The sequence below is a fragment of the Kwoniella bestiolae genome, chromosome 6 (genome assembly GCF_000512585.2).
Source record: "Kwoniella bestiolae CBS 10118 chromosome 6, complete sequence".
In the NCBI taxonomy this organism is placed as follows: domain Eukaryota; kingdom Fungi; phylum Basidiomycota; class Tremellomycetes; order Tremellales; family Cryptococcaceae; genus Kwoniella; species Kwoniella bestiolae.
Window position 1 is genome coordinate 701,749 of NC_089246.1, and position 17,465 is coordinate 719,213.

General features: G+C 47.5%; 7 protein-coding genes across 7 annotated transcripts; 3 read left to right on the forward strand and 4 right to left on the reverse strand.

The window, feature by feature from the left end:
• Positions 1-561: 561 nt before the first annotated feature.
• On the forward strand, positions 562-2,836 carry I302_107460 (uncharacterized protein; the record flags this gene model as incomplete). The annotated part of the gene is made up of 2 exons (XM_019193408.1): positions 562-1,712; positions 1,768-2,836. The coding sequence occupies 2 exons, from the start codon at positions 562-564 to the stop codon at positions 2,834-2,836; spliced, it is 2,220 nt and encodes a 739-aa protein (XP_019044885.1).
• A 799-nt stretch (positions 2,837-3,635) lies between these two features.
• On the reverse strand, positions 3,636-5,204 carry I302_107461 (uncharacterized protein; the record flags this gene model as incomplete). The annotated part of the gene is made up of 7 exons (XM_019193407.1): positions 3,636-3,797; positions 3,879-3,944; positions 4,009-4,064; positions 4,138-4,348; positions 4,437-4,686; positions 4,752-4,838; positions 4,999-5,204. The coding sequence occupies 7 exons, from the start codon at positions 5,202-5,204 to the stop codon at positions 3,636-3,638; spliced, it is 1,038 nt and encodes a 345-aa protein (XP_019044884.1).
• Positions 5,205-5,476: 272 nt separating this feature from the next.
• I302_107462 (uncharacterized protein) lies at positions 5,477-6,683 on the forward strand (the record flags this gene model as incomplete). Its single annotated transcript, XM_019193406.1, has 5 exons — positions 5,477-5,488; positions 5,560-6,084; positions 6,160-6,257; positions 6,322-6,364; positions 6,486-6,683. The coding sequence occupies 5 exons, from the start codon at positions 5,477-5,479 to the stop codon at positions 6,681-6,683; spliced, it is 876 nt and encodes a 291-aa protein (XP_019044883.1).
• Positions 6,684-6,946: 263 nt separating this feature from the next.
• On the reverse strand, positions 6,947-7,718 carry I302_107463 (uncharacterized protein; the record flags this gene model as incomplete). Its single annotated transcript, XM_019193405.1, has 5 exons — positions 6,947-7,028; positions 7,142-7,226; positions 7,340-7,427; positions 7,513-7,555; positions 7,648-7,718. 5 exons carry the CDS (start codon positions 7,716-7,718, stop codon positions 6,947-6,949), a joined length of 369 nt encoding a protein of 122 aa, XP_019044882.1.
• A 429-nt stretch (positions 7,719-8,147) lies between these two features.
• On the forward strand, positions 8,148-9,134 carry I302_107464 (uncharacterized protein; the record flags this gene model as incomplete). The annotated part of the gene is made up of 3 exons (XM_019193404.1): positions 8,148-8,310; positions 8,382-8,466; positions 8,561-9,134. The coding sequence occupies 3 exons, from the start codon at positions 8,148-8,150 to the stop codon at positions 9,132-9,134; spliced, it is 822 nt and encodes a 273-aa protein (XP_019044881.1).
• A 354-nt stretch (positions 9,135-9,488) lies between these two features.
• On the reverse strand, positions 9,489-13,634 carry I302_107465 (uncharacterized protein; the record flags this gene model as incomplete). Its single annotated transcript, XM_065870462.1, has 21 exons — positions 9,489-9,739; positions 9,869-9,950; positions 10,129-10,145; positions 10,226-10,570; positions 10,649-10,679; positions 10,748-10,960; positions 11,218-11,445; positions 11,502-11,650; positions 11,721-11,811; positions 11,868-11,981; positions 12,037-12,105; positions 12,164-12,206; positions 12,265-12,293; positions 12,362-12,442; positions 12,517-12,634; positions 12,687-12,823; positions 12,907-13,005; positions 13,061-13,075; positions 13,200-13,244; positions 13,331-13,374; positions 13,454-13,634. The coding sequence occupies 21 exons, from the start codon at positions 13,632-13,634 to the stop codon at positions 9,489-9,491; spliced, it is 2,382 nt and encodes a 793-aa protein (XP_065726534.1).
• A 547-nt stretch (positions 13,635-14,181) lies between these two features.
• Positions 14,182-17,137, reverse strand: I302_107466 (uncharacterized protein; the record flags this gene model as incomplete). Its single annotated transcript, XM_019193402.1, has 15 exons — positions 14,182-14,424; positions 14,495-14,619; positions 14,694-14,758; positions 14,815-14,986; positions 15,047-15,069; positions 15,129-15,195; positions 15,243-15,286; positions 15,343-15,455; positions 15,535-15,642; positions 15,713-16,287; positions 16,341-16,392; positions 16,458-16,653; positions 16,740-16,786; positions 16,845-16,872; positions 16,950-17,137. The coding sequence occupies 15 exons, from the start codon at positions 17,135-17,137 to the stop codon at positions 14,182-14,184; spliced, it is 2,046 nt and encodes a 681-aa protein (XP_019044879.1).
• Between the last annotated feature and the right edge of the window lie 328 nt (positions 17,138-17,465).

Consider the following 17,465-nt stretch of genomic DNA (forward strand, 5'->3'; position numbering starts at 1 on the left):
CCCTTCCGTCATCCTAGGGTAGACTTGGATCTTGAAGGTCTTTAGAGTCAACTTACTCCCGGTCGACGTTTGGCGACATCCTTCCCAAACTTTGTTTCCGAAGAACGGCGTCTCCACTATATCGGAAGAGTTCGTCAGTTGGGATAGTGCAAAGTGGAACTCAAAGTGATTACGAGGAGCTTAGCAAAGTCTAATTTTGGTACGCCTGGTCTGAGACCAAACGTGAGTTTTCTTTTATCAACATTATTATTCCAGGAAAATCGAATTCCATCGTTCATCTCCACAATCATCATTATCATCATCATCATCATCTTCGCTGACCTTTTTATTCTCTCATCTCCCGTCATCCTGGCTGTGCCATCATCTCGCTACTTCCCATCTCCACACGCTCAGCCCAGCTCAAGAGGCTACATATAATCAGTCAACCATATAATAAGCTGGCAGCTTGACAAGCTAGTCTTTCAGGCTGAACAGCAAGCCCAGTCGCCGGTCCGACTACAGCACACCAACCATATAATACACCACAACCAAGCTCAAGCAAGCTTCATCAGACTAGCCACCATGGAATCTATCTTTGAGAACGATTCCTTCCTGTTCGACCCTTCATCTTCTTCTCAATATGAGACATCCAACTTCCTATCCTTCTCCTCGTTTTCCGAACAACTCTCCACCTGGGAAGATTTTGCTGTTGATCTCAAGAACCCACCAGCCAGATCAGTGTCAGATACTTCTTCGCCCACTCTATCAGAACCCTTTGAATTCCCCTCAGCATCTTTCGAACCTGTCACACCAGCAGAGACAAGCAGTTTCGGCATCTTCCACACTCCCGAAAAGAAGATAGCAAACTCCGGGGAAGATCAGACCGCCTTCTTCTCCCATAGATCATCAGGCTCAACGGATTCTTGGGGAGAACCTATAACGCCATCGTTATCTGGGAAATCCTTCGCTGCTTTGAGTGGGAACAGCTTTACTCCTTCACAGAGTACACCCGGATTCGCTTGGGACGAAGCTGCACCCTCCTTCAGTGGTTCCTCCTACACTCCTCCCACCCCAGCCTTCCAAACTCAACCTCATCGAGTCACCTCCAATCCTGTATTAGGCTCATCATCTCGTCAACCTAGAACATTGAACAAACCCACTTCGATGCCTGTCCTCAAGGAAGAAGAGACCCCTTCGTCTCAGTGGTTGGACGGAACGAACTTTTTGGATAACCCCATAGAGATTCCAAGTGCTCCTGTGGATGTTCCCGTCGATGCTACGGAGCTTGAAGATTTCGTTTGGAACCTCAATGATCAAAATTTGGGATTCGACAACTTCTCCGCGGCAGATACCATCTTTGCTGCTTTCACCGAACCTACCGATGCAGTTCCAATGATGCATTCGCATTCTCACACTGGTGTCTTCCCTTCCCAGACACCTGATCTTACCTTCAACCCCTCTTCCTTCCAATCCGATTTCCCTTCTTGGATGTCTGGTCTCCCTGCAACGCAGGACGTTGTAGGACTCGGACAATTCGATTTTGCCAATTTCAATCAGAATCAGCCTATGGGTTTGTTACCGGCATTCACCATCGATCCCACAGCTGTGATGGGTACGAACGCTGGTGTTATAGATGAAGATGCAAGCAGACCGTCGTCCGCTCCGGGTCTGAATGGCGGAGAAGAAACGAAAGGGATGTTGAGCGTACCTACCGCGGACGTCATGACGAGGAGGTGAGCTGAACACGCCTTCTGATAACAGTGGCCTGCATGCTAACAGACCACGCAGTCTCTCCTCTGAAGGATTCGTCCCATCCAGACACGCTCCACCCCGAGATTTATTCTCCTATGCACCTCAGCCAATCCCTTCAGGCCCGCCCGGACCTCAACCCTTGTACACTTCCGATCCATCACCCTCATACCAGCAATTTGCCCCTTCAAGCCTTTCGTACGGTATGCCACCTACACCCACTCGGTCATCTTCCAGAAAGATCCCAAATAACCTCTCGATCAAAATCCACCCTCCTGCCCAATCCACCTTCGTCCCCTCCCCTTTCCCCCCTACACCTCAGTCCGCCACGTTCTCAAATGCTCAGGCCCAGAATCAACAGCCCATAGCGATGCAACGAGCGGGTACTCAACCTTTACCCCAAACTAGAAGATTATCAGGTGCCGGTATCCCTCAGCCTGGCCTTCCAGCTCACCTCGCCCGAGCCGAGGCTATAGTCGCCCAGCAAGCTGCAAGAGAGGAAGCTGAACGAGCTTCCATAAGAAGGCAAGCAGCGTCCAAAAGAGTGGGCATGGCCGAAGCATCAGTCATGCAACCTACCGCCGTTGCTACTAGCGGTAGAAGAGCCCAGCCAACGATAATGGGATGGGAGGGACCCTCAGCTCAAACTGGTTCTCTACCTGTATTGACCCACACTCCACTAGTGACTATTCACCCCCCTCCTGCTCAATACCTCGTTACCGGCGCTCCAATCCCCGTACAGAGGGTTCATCCCCCACCTCATCCCGGTACATCCGCTGTCGGACAGCCCAGACAAATAGCCAGATTACCCTCCTCGCCCAATAGAGTCCGAAAAGCCTCGAGCTCAAATCAGCTGACACCTACGAGATCAACCCCGAAATCCAGATCGCCTTCCTCGGCTGCCAAGAGGAAAGCTTCTGGTGCGGGTGGGTTCTCGTTTGCCGACCCGTTCATCAACTTCACGGCTGATGATGCGGAGAAGCTTCTGACTGGGGTGGCTCCTTCCGGGAGCCAGAGCAAGAGGAAGAGGGAGGAGGAAGCGGCGGCTGCTAGGGCTATCGGCGTGGATGACGGAGCGAGAAGTAAGAGGTCGAAGAGTGATGAGTAGAAACGGCGATGATTTGGATTTGTTCGAAGTTTTGATTCTTTTTTGATTTTTGTTCTTTTGTCTTTGTCGAGCTGGTACGGAAGGGAAAACGAATAGATAACTTTGCTTGCTTGTAATAACTCTTCTTCGTGTAATATATTTATAATTCGATGCTGTCTCCAACTTCGTCCAGATTCTTCTTCTTCTGTTCACCTTCGTTTTACTGATCTGACTCTTGAGATCTTGATTGATACAAAGTAAAGTATTTAAAATAGATTAGGTAGAAGAGATTGAAGGAATAACAAAAATGATGGATGCAGAATAAATATACAATATAGCAGCCTCATCAAAGCTTTTGCACAGTATGTATCACTTCTACCACTATATCCGATCGTGACAGGAGACATTCGGAATGGATTGCGTTTCGGTTGGATTTGACACATTTGTCATCCGTTCCAGGATTCTCAATCGATGTACCAGTCAGTCAGTATTCGAATGAGACGTTTTCAGTGAAGCCGTGAGTTGAGTTGAATGTATGAGTGTCTGGGTCTCGTTATACAAGCTATGGGTGAGATATACCCTTGATGTAGATAGTGTAAGTCTCCATCAAATCGCTGAGACGTCTTCCGTTTGGTCCGGTCTGAATTTTGAGCCGACTAGACACTTCACCCCTTCCCTGTACTTCACCCCTCCTCTCTGCTTCTCTCCTTTCCCTCAAATCCATTCGTCATGAGATGCGCCAGTCGAACTTATCAAGTTTGATTGTGATTATACAGATTGATTTGCTACTCTATGCAATGTGATGTGATGTGATTCACTGCTACGACAATTTGTTGAGCTGAGCGTTCTTATTTCCGTTCCCATCCCTATCCCTCAAGAAGATCAAAAGAGCCTCATAGACTGTCCATCCTATCGCTGCTGAGGCTGCCTTTCTGGATATCCGCAGGGACGTTCCGGAAAACAAACCCAATGGACCACGATCCTAAATCACATCCAACACAATTACTATGTCAGGTCGGTCACATTGAGAGCAGAGACCTCTGGATCGCTGAAGCTAACTCACCTGTAATACCTTGACAACGGCCTTGCGTAATGTGGGATGATCGGCTGGATTCACTTGCATCCTTGTCTGATTTGTCACTATATCAGCTCGTCTTCAACATGCGATGTCTTGAGATTCAGTGTCGACTCACTTTCACCACGTCCGCAGGGGAGGTTATCAGTGTAGCTAGCACAGCGGCCATTACGCCTATATCCGGGCGACAAATCAATCAGATCAGTACCATGTCATCCAGTCAGGGTGACTTGCAAGGACGACCCACCGGACCCAGAATGTAACGCAGCATTAGGTATACCCGTTATCCTTCCCAATAGATCCTTCCCCTTCTCGTAGAATACAAGATACAGTCCCGCATACGGTGCATCTCTTACGGCGGTAGCTGTGAACCCCTGGAAGAATCCTCTGATACCGTTCGTACGGTACAGGGAAGCCAGGGCGGAAGGGATGGAATGATAATTTGCGTATCTGTTTGACTGTGTATCAAAAATACGGATTTGTAAGCTCACGCTCACTGGCTATACTGTATGGCGATAAGGTAGAAGGACAAAACAGACGACCCACCTCGAACCTCGCTTTGATAACAGTTATAGGGCTGAGTATGAACCCCACCGACGTCCTAGCTATTGCCCCAGTCATGAGGTTCCCTCCGGAAGATAACTTCACGATGGCGGATTTCGATGATGACGTTGTCGTTGTTGTGGACGAGCTGGATGGGGCTATGGGAATGGTTACGGCGAAATATGGTATAGAGGATAAACGGTGACGGATCGCGGAGAGGGTGTAAAAGTAGATGGCTACGCCTGGGACGTTCCTGTATGTCCATAGCATAAATGACTGATTGGCATATACGAGAATGGACTTGAACAGTGGACATACCGCACTAAAGTTGGGACTGTACCTCTCCATAGACCTTGTACACCATCTTCCTGTAATACCTGCTTGGCTACGTTCCGTATACGTCGTCTGTGCGGACAAAGAACATCAGATTAGCACGATGGTCCTTTGGATCCCCGTTTACCATGATCTGACCAGACTAGCCTCTGAGTTCTGCAAGTAGCTAGAAGCATGGTCGACCCCCGGCAACTCCGAGCTTTGGGATATCCAGATCGACAAAACATCTCACCTCTTGTTGGCACCCTCGCCATCCCCGAACCCCTGCTGTAGTCTAGTCTTGAGCAGATCCAGCGGCTGGAGTACGATCGCAGATGATAATCCAGATAATGCACCGGACGTGAGATGATGGTATGCTTTCAAGTTGTTCTTCGACTGTGTGGTTGAGCTCGAGGAGGAAGAGGAAGCAGCTGCTGAAGCTGTTGCGGAATCGGCCATGTTGTCTTCCGCTCGAGCTATCCACCTTCTGTCTGGGCTCAAAGATGAGATTCTACTGCAAAGTTATGAGATCGAGTGGGATCAAGATGATATATGGTATGATATACGAAGGATCGCATTCGTAGATCTTGATTCTTGATTCTTTGACTATCTCAGATGAGGTATTTTTCCGTCGGAACTCACTTACTATTCACCCGAAACACCCACCCAAAGACTTCGGTCTAACTCTTCATCTTCCTCATCTATCTCTCCATCCCTAGTCGAACAGGAGCATGTCATATCCAGTGAGTGAGCTCTACACTGACCTAGAAGAACCGAAGCCGACGAATGTTGACTCTCTCGATGGGATGGCTAGGATAACAGCGCCAATTCCGTTCATTCCCTCCTCGCCCTCCTCCGTTCAGCCCAAGATGGTTCATCTGCCTCTGAACCGGTCCCTCCTCAATCTGCTCCAGCAGGATATTCTCCCATCCACCCTACAACAGCGGCAGGATCCATGCCAAAACCGAATATACCCTCCAAGCGACAACTAGATGATCTCCTGTCCTCTCTCAATGCTAGACCCCAACCTCAGACCAAAGCAGACTCACCAAATAAACGGAATCTCATCGAACCCTTTGGTCCCGTTGGGGAGACTTCTACTCCGTCAAAATCGCCTTATGACCCAGTGCAAAGTCCAAGGAGACGAGAAAGTACCGATCAGACCAATACTAATCATGGGAGGAGGGAGAGTACGAGTGCTGCTACACCACCCAGGAAAAGACGGAAACCTTCCGAGAGGGTTGATGAGGAGGGGTATAGCTTTATGAGCTTTAGTAAAGCTTTGCCGATACTCTCTGAAGTGCTGGAAGATGAGGAATTTAAGATGGAATTGAAAAAGGTGTGTTCCGGTTTGGTTTGGTTTGGGCAGGAGGAAGTTGTATGATGATAGCTGATCATCCACACATGTGCTCAGATGAAGAAAGAGCAGGATGCTTTGGAAAGGCGATTATGGGCTAGAAGCGAGAAAGTCAAGGCGGAGCATGAGAGGAGTATACAGGCTGAGAAGGAGATGTGAGTTGGGCTGCCCATTTCTAATTTATCATCGGGGAAATCATCTGACATAAGAATGGTGTAGTGCAAAGATAGCTAGGAAGGTGATACCGTCAGAGAAGAAAGAGGTGAGTGAATGTCACACATAGATGCTCTATCTGTTGCACATCCGTTCGACAGGAGGGATATATCTTAAAGCTGGAAGATTCCTATTTCAGTGGAAAGGGCTGATCCCAACATAACATATAGGTTTGGGCAAAATCCCTCTCTTCCACCCTCGACACGTTCTACCTCCAACAATGCCTTCCAGCGATAGATGGCCTCGCATCGAAACATAAGCAGCGGTTGATAGAACTTGGCGTACCTGGATTAGAGGATGGGGGAGAGAAGAGCAAAGAGAGGATAAAGAGGATTATGGAATTGTTGGAAGCTGGGTTGGAGGAATGATGGCGTGCTCTGATCTGCTTGATGACTCTCACAAATGAAGAACACAAGAATCATCACGACGATTCAGCAGAACTCAGATTTCAGAGAAAGGTATGTGTATTGGTAGTGTTCAAGTAATAGAAGGAGAGTGTTGTATGTCATGTCACATCGTTATATAGTCATTATAATCTTGTTCTGTAGATTGTATGTAATGGCGTTATGCCTCTTGTCCTGGGAATTGCTGGAGGATAAGACTCAATTCTAGAAGTAGTCGATGAACAATGTCAGCTCTGATGTTTCGCTTGGTACTGAAATACGAAATCCGAGCTCACCTCTCTCCATTGATGAGCACATTCGCAGCATTTGCTACGGGGGAAGGAAGAATTATCAGCTTTCCATCTCTAGGAAATTACATCATAGTAATGTGAGGTGGAGGGAGGGAGAGACCGATTGCAGTCGATGAGAGCCATCGGACTCACTAGAAAGTAGTCATAGGTTCATCCGCCGACCTGATCTGTAGCTGACGGAAATACGCTTTTCTGAAATCGCATTTCGGACAGGCGGCTAAGGTGAAATCGTCAAGATCAGCATTGGGTACACAAGCATATGCGTGAAACGGTTGATATCATGATTTATCTGGACAGAGGGGGTTTGTGTGGAAGACGACTCCTACTCACTATCGATTTTATCGACATTCGCCCACGCTTCTTTACCTCCCAGAACGTCGTCTACCTCTTTACGTTTCAGGTGGGTTCGCATTGATATCTACAAGCAGAGTATCCAGATCAACATCACCCATCTATGGGACATACAGGGTATGATGATTCGTGTCGGAAGAGGTTGAGCTTACCTGTCGTTCGATGATGTATTGATAAGGACAAGTAGGACATATCCTATATATCGTCAAGATAACTCAGCTGTGAGATCGACTGGGATGACACCTGTAGTCATATGATTACGACATTTGGCCAGAAGACAAACTCACCAGCACTTGTCATTACTGTCCTCCCTATCACCTATCGTCAGATTATTCGCGCAATACGGACAGAAGAGCATGGCGGTTCGATGCGGTACAGAGTATCTCTATGTATCTGATGGTGATGGATCCGAGTTCGACCCAATCTACAGTCTCCTGCGGTGATATATGATCGTTACAAGATGAAAGATAGTCGTATAGGAAGGAGCGATGTTGAAGTGACATGCAACATTTTCATTCTTGCTTGTCGTTGAAAACATTTGCTTTTGCTTGATTCGGTCATTCTCGTTTCCGTCGGAAGCAAAAGTATAAAGTACCTCGACTCCCCTGCTATCTTACATTGTCTCCCACTCGAAAACAACTTTGCATGATCTCGTTCGTACTTGTCACTTTTGCATATTCATTCACCATCAGGATGGGAGGTTATACAGGCCCCAGGCATAGAACATAGACCCCTCAAAGCAGTACCCGAAACAGTACAAGAAACTACGAAGCTCACCTTTGAAACGATGACGTCCCTCAACCTCCGTCCCGTCCCTTCATCCTCCTCCTCCTCGTCTTCCTCCTCAAAACCAATCCCCTCCCCCTCCCTGCTAAAACCATGGGACTTCTCGTACCACCCCTCACCAGACGGCTGCGACAAGAACCTGCTCATAATGCTCCATGGACTGGGTGAGCTTCTTTCTCTTCGCATGTAAGATGCCTTTCACGTTAGGCTAACTCAACATCGTTTCATGTCACAGGCGACTCCAAAGCCCCCTTTTTCGATCTCGGCAAACAACTGAACCTCCCCTCCACAGCGGTCTTATCTCTTTCAGCGCCTGATCCGTAAGTCCACCTCTACCATGCGACTTATCATGAAAATCTGTATCCATCGTCGATTACAAACGATCGTCCTTGCTAACTGCGTTGCTCAACTTAGGATCCCACTAATGGACCACCCCTCCTTCTCATGGTACCCCACCTTCACACCCACATACGATCCCCTACCTCTCGACGCTCAGAACCCTACTACCCACATTCCAAAACTCCGTAAGCTCATCCAAACACTGATAAGCAAAGAGGTAGGATGGACTCTACGGGATATTCATCTATTTGGATTCGGCCAGGGCGGGACTACAGCTCTGGAAGTGGGATTATCAATTCACCAGAATCCAATCAGTCAAGAAGTAGATGGAGATAGGAGACTAGGATCAATCATCTCTATATGCGCTTCACTACTTACTCATCCTACATCTACGCTGAACATACAAACTCCCCTATGTTACTTTACGAGACATTCCCCACAATCGGCCATCCACCAGAAGAGCGTGACGATACTGAAACGAGCATACAAAGATGTCGAAGTGATACATGGTAGTGGTGGGGGAGGGGCGGAGGCGATGCCGAGGAATAAGGAAGAATGGTATGGGATCATGAAGTTTTGGGGTCAGGTGTTGGGTAGGAAAGATGAGGGGTGGAAGGGTGAGGGAGAAGTGTACGAGGTGATACGGTAGTACAGTATGCGCCCAACGCACTGATTCTGATTCGGTGATGTAATAAGATCAGAATACGGTACATTCTTGGTTCATAGCGCAACCAAACGAGGCAAGATGTACAGGTTCGTGGCGATACTGTAACCTGCTGAGCACGAAACACTAATCTGCATTCCAATTATACTTTTTACTGATTACGATACCATATCAATCGAATTGCTCTCCCTCGACTACTGACACACTGCTAAGAGTCAATCAATCGAAACAACAGAACCAGAGCAACGTCCAGATATACAGAGCTCCTTAGGAAACATCGATAAAGTCCATTATAACGAAATTTCAAACCCGGATAAACCGTCCTTTCTCACTTTCACTTCAATGTCGCTTCTTCTCCTCCTTCGCAGCCCGCTTCCACTCTTCCCTCGGGATCTTATACCCAGCGAACAAAAGACTAGAAGTGGCATTACCACCATCACTCGTACCATTACTGACAGATCCAGTACCGTTGGTGGTAGTACCATTCGAGTAGACAGAGGAATTACCATTACCGTTTACTTCGATAATGGGGATCAGAGGGCAGGTGGGTGAGGGGAGGTATTGACCGTATTCGCCTGCTGCCCAGAGGACTATTCGGTACGATTAAGAGATTGTTAGTTCCCACCAGTGGTCACCTTCAGCCAAATGAGAGTCGCCGCGGGTGAGGGAACGAGGAGAGGGAGGGGGAGGTGGTCGGGAGGAAATTTTTAGCGACTTACCGACTCCGTTTGTCCATCCAAAGCCGACCTGTACGGTATACTCGCCTCCCGAGCCTGCCGCATCGGTATCGGTCGCGTTGAACTGTTGAGACGATCAGCAGAAGATCCGTGGAAAAAGAATGACAAGTTGAGACGAAGAAGAGGAAGGAAGTGATGAAATACGCCCCCCAAAAAAATGAAAAAATGAAAAGATTCTGATGTGAGAGTTAACTGCCACTTTGCCTGGCAGGTAGGTAACCGTTTTCAAAATCCCAACTCACCTTTTCAAACATTACACCTATACAGAGACAAGAAAGGGTCTGTCAGCTTTCAAAGACACCTGTCATATGAGGTCCACAGGTGGTAGCTTATGCTCACCAGATTGCCCAGCAGTATATGTCCCCGTAGCATTCAAATCGCTCAATGGCAACTGAGTCAACAATCCCTCGATAGCTCCTCCTGTAGAGTACCAAGAACAGAAAGCAGCTCCCAGATATCGATTGGCATATTCGATGCTCAACGCCAAAGGCCATGGTTTACCTTGTGCCTCCTGGGTCTGGAGGGAGACATTACCAATGGTACTTTGCGGTTGGGGTTGGAGTTCGGATTCTTGTAATCCCAATTGTCCAGATGCGACCTGAGAGAAGGGGATGGTGAGGTTGGATAGGACTGTGGCGTTGGTGTGGTGTCGACCTAGTGTCTCGAAGGCTTTGATCGTTGTGTCTGTGCGGGCGCATGTCAGCTCATGTCAGCTATTTTCCCCTTCTGAGAGGATCAGGGAGAAGAAGAAACTTCACTCACGAAGATGAGGTGGCCAAGAGTTGGGGAAATCCTGCGTGTCATACACTCCATCAGCTTCATTATCTACACGATTCGTCGAAAGAAAGGAAGCTGGCTTACCCAGTTCAGTCCTGTATATAACAAACTAGCCACACTGGGTATACCAGAATATTTACCAAGTAAGAACCGAGCACCCGACACAAACCTCAAAGCTTCAGTCTCGTTATTTGCGAGTTCGTTTGGAGTGATATTCTGCCACAAAGGCCACGATCCTGCCGGTGAGTATACGTTGGATCGCGAGTTGGATGTGGTGTTGAAGTCGTAGAACCATGCCTGGGATGCATAGTGATCGCTCAAGATCAGTCACTTGTTCAAGCGAGTTTCGGAGGAGAGGAGACGGACAGGAGACGGATAGGAGACGGATAGGAGCTGGATAGGAGGGGAGAGAAGGACAAGAGGAGGGGGGGGGGAAAAGCGAAGATAGGGGAAGAAAGGAGTGCGAGAGGCGAACAAACTCAGAAGGCGAGCCGAAGGAGACGGAAAGGAAAGAACAGGATGAAGGTCATCGGGACGCAGTGATCTAAACATACCTTGGCGGGATCCCAACAAAGATCCAGTACCGCATCAGAGAACAGCTGTGCCTGTTGACGATGGTAGAATGCTGGACTATTACTAGGCGATGAGGTCGAAGAATTGCCATTTGAAGTAGTCGAATTGGTCTGGACTATATCAGTGGTATTTCCAGCCTGAGTGGAATTGCTCGTAGTGGGCGTGCTGTTTCCTGTAGAGTTGGCATAGAGGTCATACAGATTTGCCAGCTAGTGATACATCATGAGCTTTAGGCCAAAGGTAACGGCGCAATATTGCAGCTTACCAAGGCGTGATCTCCTGATAATAGACTCAGTAGGTCTACTGGGATGATAGCTTTTACGTTGAGTGTTCTCAATGCTGGGTTGTTGTCGCTGATATTCTGGACGGGCTGTTTACACCACCTCGAGGAGTAGTCCCAACCGGATTCGGCACCTGAATGGGGAGGGACGGTGTCAGCAGACACTCCTGACTACAGTCACTGGTCAATATGTCGGTAGCTTACCCGTGGCTAATTCAGAGTATAATTCAGCCTTTTGACTCGCATTGAGCGCTGGAGAAGCGCCCGTGACAGTCTCATAATCCTCGACGTAGCCCTAAGTGTCGTGCTAGTCAGCACACAGAGTGGAGTCTAGTCCTACCGCTGACTTACCTCAGGTCGAGGAGCACTGTTATTCACAGCGTAATGAGCCACCAACAGAGTTTTACCAGTGAAAGGGGAAGTGTAGTTGAATGTCCGGTTGTTGGACCACCATTGCATTTCGGCCTATACATGATCATCTTAGCATTCCACATATAGTGGTGTTGTACCGTCGACTTACCGAAGCTAGAGGTAAGGCTCTTTCCAGGATTGTAGTATTACCAGTGACTTTTACATAGGCATCGAGCATCTACATATTCGGGAGGTAAATCAGCTATGCATCGGGGTGAGAACTGGTCATAGCTTACCTGGATGAACATCGGAGGCTGTGATCGATTGACATAGTATTTTCTGCAAGTGATATGATCATAAGCTGCATGAACACGATCTCAAACATTAGCGAGCTTACCTTCCACCGTTGGGGATGTATCCGTATACCTGCATACCCAATCAGCCCCACCGTTATGTGTTACAAAGCTATCAAAAACCAGAAGACAGTAGCTCACATCGATAAAGTCCATCATGTTCTGCAAGAGGTTCCAAGCGTAATTGTACAATTCCGATTTAAGGAGACCCTCGATGATCCACTGTAAACACCAGAATCAGATGGGATCAGCTGCACTTAACATTCGACGATGGCTGGGCAATGAATATAACTCACCCTGGAATCCCAATAATAGATCTCCCGATACCTTCCACCAGGAACCACAACGGTATGATTGAGAGGGATCAAGCTCGAGTCGCAAGTCCCATTGCACAGTGAAGATTGATTGGTCTCCCTGAAATACCATCAGTGATGCGAGGACAAATGGGACAGGACGTATAGCTCACCTGATCAGCAAAGTCCAGTAGGAATTGACAATACTTGTCCAAGCCTTGTATATGGGATCCGAGATATTATCAAGTATCGCAGGGCTCTGGTTGAACCCCTCTATAGGGATTTGCTCGAGATCTAGACCTTCGCCTTTCTACAGTGGAGTGTCGTAGATCAGCTTCTCGAAATCCAAAATTCAGAGTAGAAGGATTATGTATTTGGCGAAGGTAGACTCACAAAGTTACTCTCCACAAAGGTCTCGATCTGTCCTACAGTAACATTCGATCCGAGCGCATTGAATGCTGCGAGGGTATCATTGAGCGTTCCGTTGGTTGGCTAGACGGTATCTCTGATCAGCTCTAGCTAGAAGTCGGACCGATCGGGACCTCACCTTATCGACGAATGTCTAGATGCGATATGACAGGACATGTCAGATACCAACAGTCAGCGTTTGATATTTCCATTTCTAAGATGAAGTTCCCTCTGCTCCAGAAGGGGGATGTGGTCATTCAGCAAATTTCAGTACATACCTTTGAATCAGGGAAGATACCAGCCAATTGGACATCTTGTAGTAGCTACATCTCACAGTATATCAGCCGAAGATCCTCATACTCTACTTATACTTCGCATTACAACGGAGTAGGGAAGTTGTAACACTCACAACTCCAGGACAGTAGGTAGTATTGGTCCCCTCCTCACAGAGATCTATAATCCCCATCGATTACAATCAGCTTGAAACCTCGTCTAAAGCCATGCAGAGCAAGAGACAGGACAGACTACTCACATTGTACAGGTGGATAGTCCCCCTGACCCGGTACGGGCGTATCCAGCGCTACCGTCGCGGATGGGACGGTGGTCGATACGGGAGTAGCCGAGAAAGAGAGCGAAGAAGTTTGAGTTATATTTTGACCCGTTGTCAATTTCAGGAAGCCTCCAAGGGCTGATAGGAGGATTGCGGTCCTCATAATTGCTTTCTCTTACTTGCTATGGTTTAATGTGAAAAGATAAGATAAAGAAGATGAAGGGATGATGAGGTTAACGAGAATACTCTATACATATCACTGTGCTGTTTCCAGTCCGGATATCACATACATCCATATGAATGTGGTCAGCTGCTCAACCCAATGTCGTACTCGAGTAATGACAGACAACTAAATCAAAGTGAGACTAGTATAGTGGTAGTTTATTTGGTTCCCCTTCTCCCCCCCCTCCTCCTCCCCTCTCCTCTCTTGGCCCCACGAATGATACCATATCACTTGGCTGGTGCCTGACTACTACATATCCGATTCGGGCGTTTGTGTGACGTCACACGGCAATGTATAGTATTACTGTATGAGAAAGCGCTTGTTTTCATGAGGACTCGCACATTCAAACCATGCATGAGTAAGGTTGTAAGAGATCAGAGTTGAGCATTATCATGTTTTTATGACATCCATGGGGGTTTCCTTATACATACACAGCAGTTCAATGATACAGTACATACATTTACACCTAACTTCCACCACTCTTCACCTATGCCCCCGTCCAAGGCCAGATCTTCTTGGGCTTACAATTCCTCTTGAGCCAATTCCTCGTCTCAGCATCTTCATCACCTTGTAACAAGGGCATCAACTTATCCTGCACGGACGTATTGTGTTCATTCAGCCATCGTATCTCAGATTTAGTCAATATCTTGTAATCCACCAGGGAAGTTTGAATTGGTACTTGGGTGATACGTTCGAAAGAGAGGAAATGACCTGATTGATAGTTTGGTGTCTATTCAAATTGCCACGATGATCAGTCATATAACAGCCACATCATTCTGACTATCGAGAACTCAACTCACATCAACAGATTTACACAGAATGACAGATTCGATGCGTATTCCCCATTCACCTTCTTTGTAGTAACCCGGCTCGATACTGGTTATATTTCCAGGCTCAAATCCTGCGTTCTTAGGGAACATTGGGCCTATCGTCATCCGTCTCATCAGCTGCGTTCACGCTCTACTGCAGGAGCAAAATGAGTAGTGCCGTATCACTCACTCTCGTGAACAGCAAGATACGTCCCAATGCCATGACCTATACCATGTCCAAAATCCAGTCCGTCCCTATCAGATTACTTCCTTGATGAGCTAATGTTTTCACATAGAGCAGGGTAGCTTACTGGTACAGTGGTCCTCTGGCTAGCATATTCAACCTGTCCACTGGCATACCTCTTGGAAAGATAGCTGAGCTGACAGCTAGATGACCTTGTAAGACCTTCGTATAAGCCCGTTTGATCTCGGGCGAGGGTGATTTTCCGAAATACAAAGTTCGGGTAGTATCGATTGTCCCATCTATACTTGTCGTCAGCTAAATGTTGTTCTGCAGTTAGATCCAAAGAAAACGAAACTAACCTTCATACTGCGCTCCAGAATCTCTGATATCGCAACGTCAGTGTCATAAACTGGAAATCTCCTTAATGAAGGGATCACTCACATAACATAAGTAGAATCAATATCTATTATCCTATCCTCTCCCTTCTTTGGGGCATAGTGCGGCAACGCTATGACCATATATCAGCTTGGCGATTGGCGTGTCCTCAAAGCTTACCTCCATTGGGTCCGGAAGCAGAGATATCATCATACGCCAGACCTCTACCCAAGAACATCAGCTTGATATCCCCTACCTTGACGATATCCCGTAAGCTCACGCGAATAGCTCTTCCCTCCTCCTGTACCTCGTCAACGTCTGAGCAGCAGCCCATTCGCCGACCTTTTTCTTCTCCTGGACCAGTATCTTCTCAAGCCAAGCGATCCATCGGGCCTAGTCATCTTCCTATCAGCTATCTTCACGGAAAACATCTACCATGATGTAGCCAGCTAGTGGTTCGCGATGAACGTACCATAGCTCTCCCATCTCGTAGATAAGCGTTCTTGAAGCCCTGAATCTCGGTTTCATTCTTAACTCCCTTCAACTTGTCTACCGGACAGGATGTAACTTCTATCTCAGACTACATGACCAAAAATATGACAGTTGTCCGTTCAGCAGTATCTCAAAGACACGAAAGGTAGAAAACTGACCGAGCATGCGTCTCCTAAAGCCAGACTACATTCCCTCGTCGTCCACACCTTCATCCTCCTCTTCTCATCATCTTTTCGACTATCTGCCACCAGCCCTTTGACATACTTTCCCACTTCTTCAATCGCATATGGTCTGATCTCCACTCCCGCCTTCTCCCAGTCTGCTTTCAACCTTTCACCGGTAATCTTCCGGTCATCCACAAATATCACACACTTGCCCGGAGTCAAGACGAGATATGAATAAGCGACAGGACAAAAGGGAATATCCGTTGGACATCGGAAATTCATTAACCATGCAATGGACGGTAAAGCCGGTAAGACATATATCCAATTATCATTCCCCTTCAGCCGCGAAGACGAGGAAAGGGAGGTGAGATGGTCGGATAATGATGAGCGGACTCTGGATAATTTGGATGAGGTGTCTTCGCCCGAGAATGATATTGGATAATGGTTGATTGGACCTAGCGATCGCTCGGGCGGTGTGTGTATCCTGTCAACCAAGTTGGAATGGAGCGAGATGAGTTTGGTAGATGATTGTGTGGAATTCAAGCGGGATTTGATGGATCGAGCGAGGTCTATCAAATTGTTAGGTCATTTGGTTCAAGTGTAGCATCGACTGGCAGCTTACCGATAGAGATCAATTTGGGATCTATACCTATTTTGGACCCATCCTCCACCTCCTGCGTTGCATGTAAGCAAAGAAAACCGATGAATGAAAGACCAGAGGGGAAATGTCAATCCTTACCTTGATCAGCCACTCTACCCATCCACCCACAACAGCATCTTTCCCACTCCCACCACTAGCTCCGACCCTCACTACCTTCCAGCCCTCTACGACCTGCTGTCCAGCTTGTATCCAGTACCGCGAATCTACGAAGAGTAGGGCGTCCGAGTCGATGGAGGAAGAAGGGATTAGGGCGGTTCCGGCTGAGCCCGTAAAGCTACATCCGCATCCAATACAGTCCGTTCATATGGGGCGTTATCCACGTCAGGAGGGGTCGTTACGATAGCGATGAGAGAATCATACCCAGATATCCATTCTCTTCTCTTATCAGATTCTCCTATCTCCTCAGACTGTCCAGTACCATCCGATCAGCGTCATTCCCTTTGTTCGAAGATGATCATACCATACCTGATGTTCATCCTCACTCGGCACGACACTGGGTATGAATCGATATATATCAGTTGAAATCCCTTGTCCAACCTCATAGCCTCAATCAAAGAGGGTGTTACGCACTACCAATCTACTTTAGCTTCGTGCACTTCCGTCCTCAGATCCCTCAGTCTACCTTTAAGCTCCCCTGACCTATCATCGTCATATCGGTTGTACACCGCTGGACTCGGTGATTTCTCCATGAATACCACTGCTGCTGGATCTAGATGGCCTTGTGAAGTTACGAGTGTTGATCTACCTCGGCTGAACATTCTGTATATTCTGGATGATGATTTGTCGATGAGAGGTTGTGAATGTACTGTACAGTAAGGAGGAGAGTGAACGAACTTGATTGCAGTCGGTTCAGGCCGTAACCGGCTTGTTAACCTAGATTGAGGGGTCATATTACGATTGTTTTGTAATCGGCCCACAAAGGAGAATGATCTCATTTCGTAATAGCCATTAGGACACTTTTGTAATGGGCTGAAAGATCAGGTTTTCATGAGCAGAAGCAGATGCTACCAAGATCATCCGCTCAAGAGTGATTGTATGATACAGCTGCATTCCTATCGTCATTCCATTCCATTATCATATCTCGAA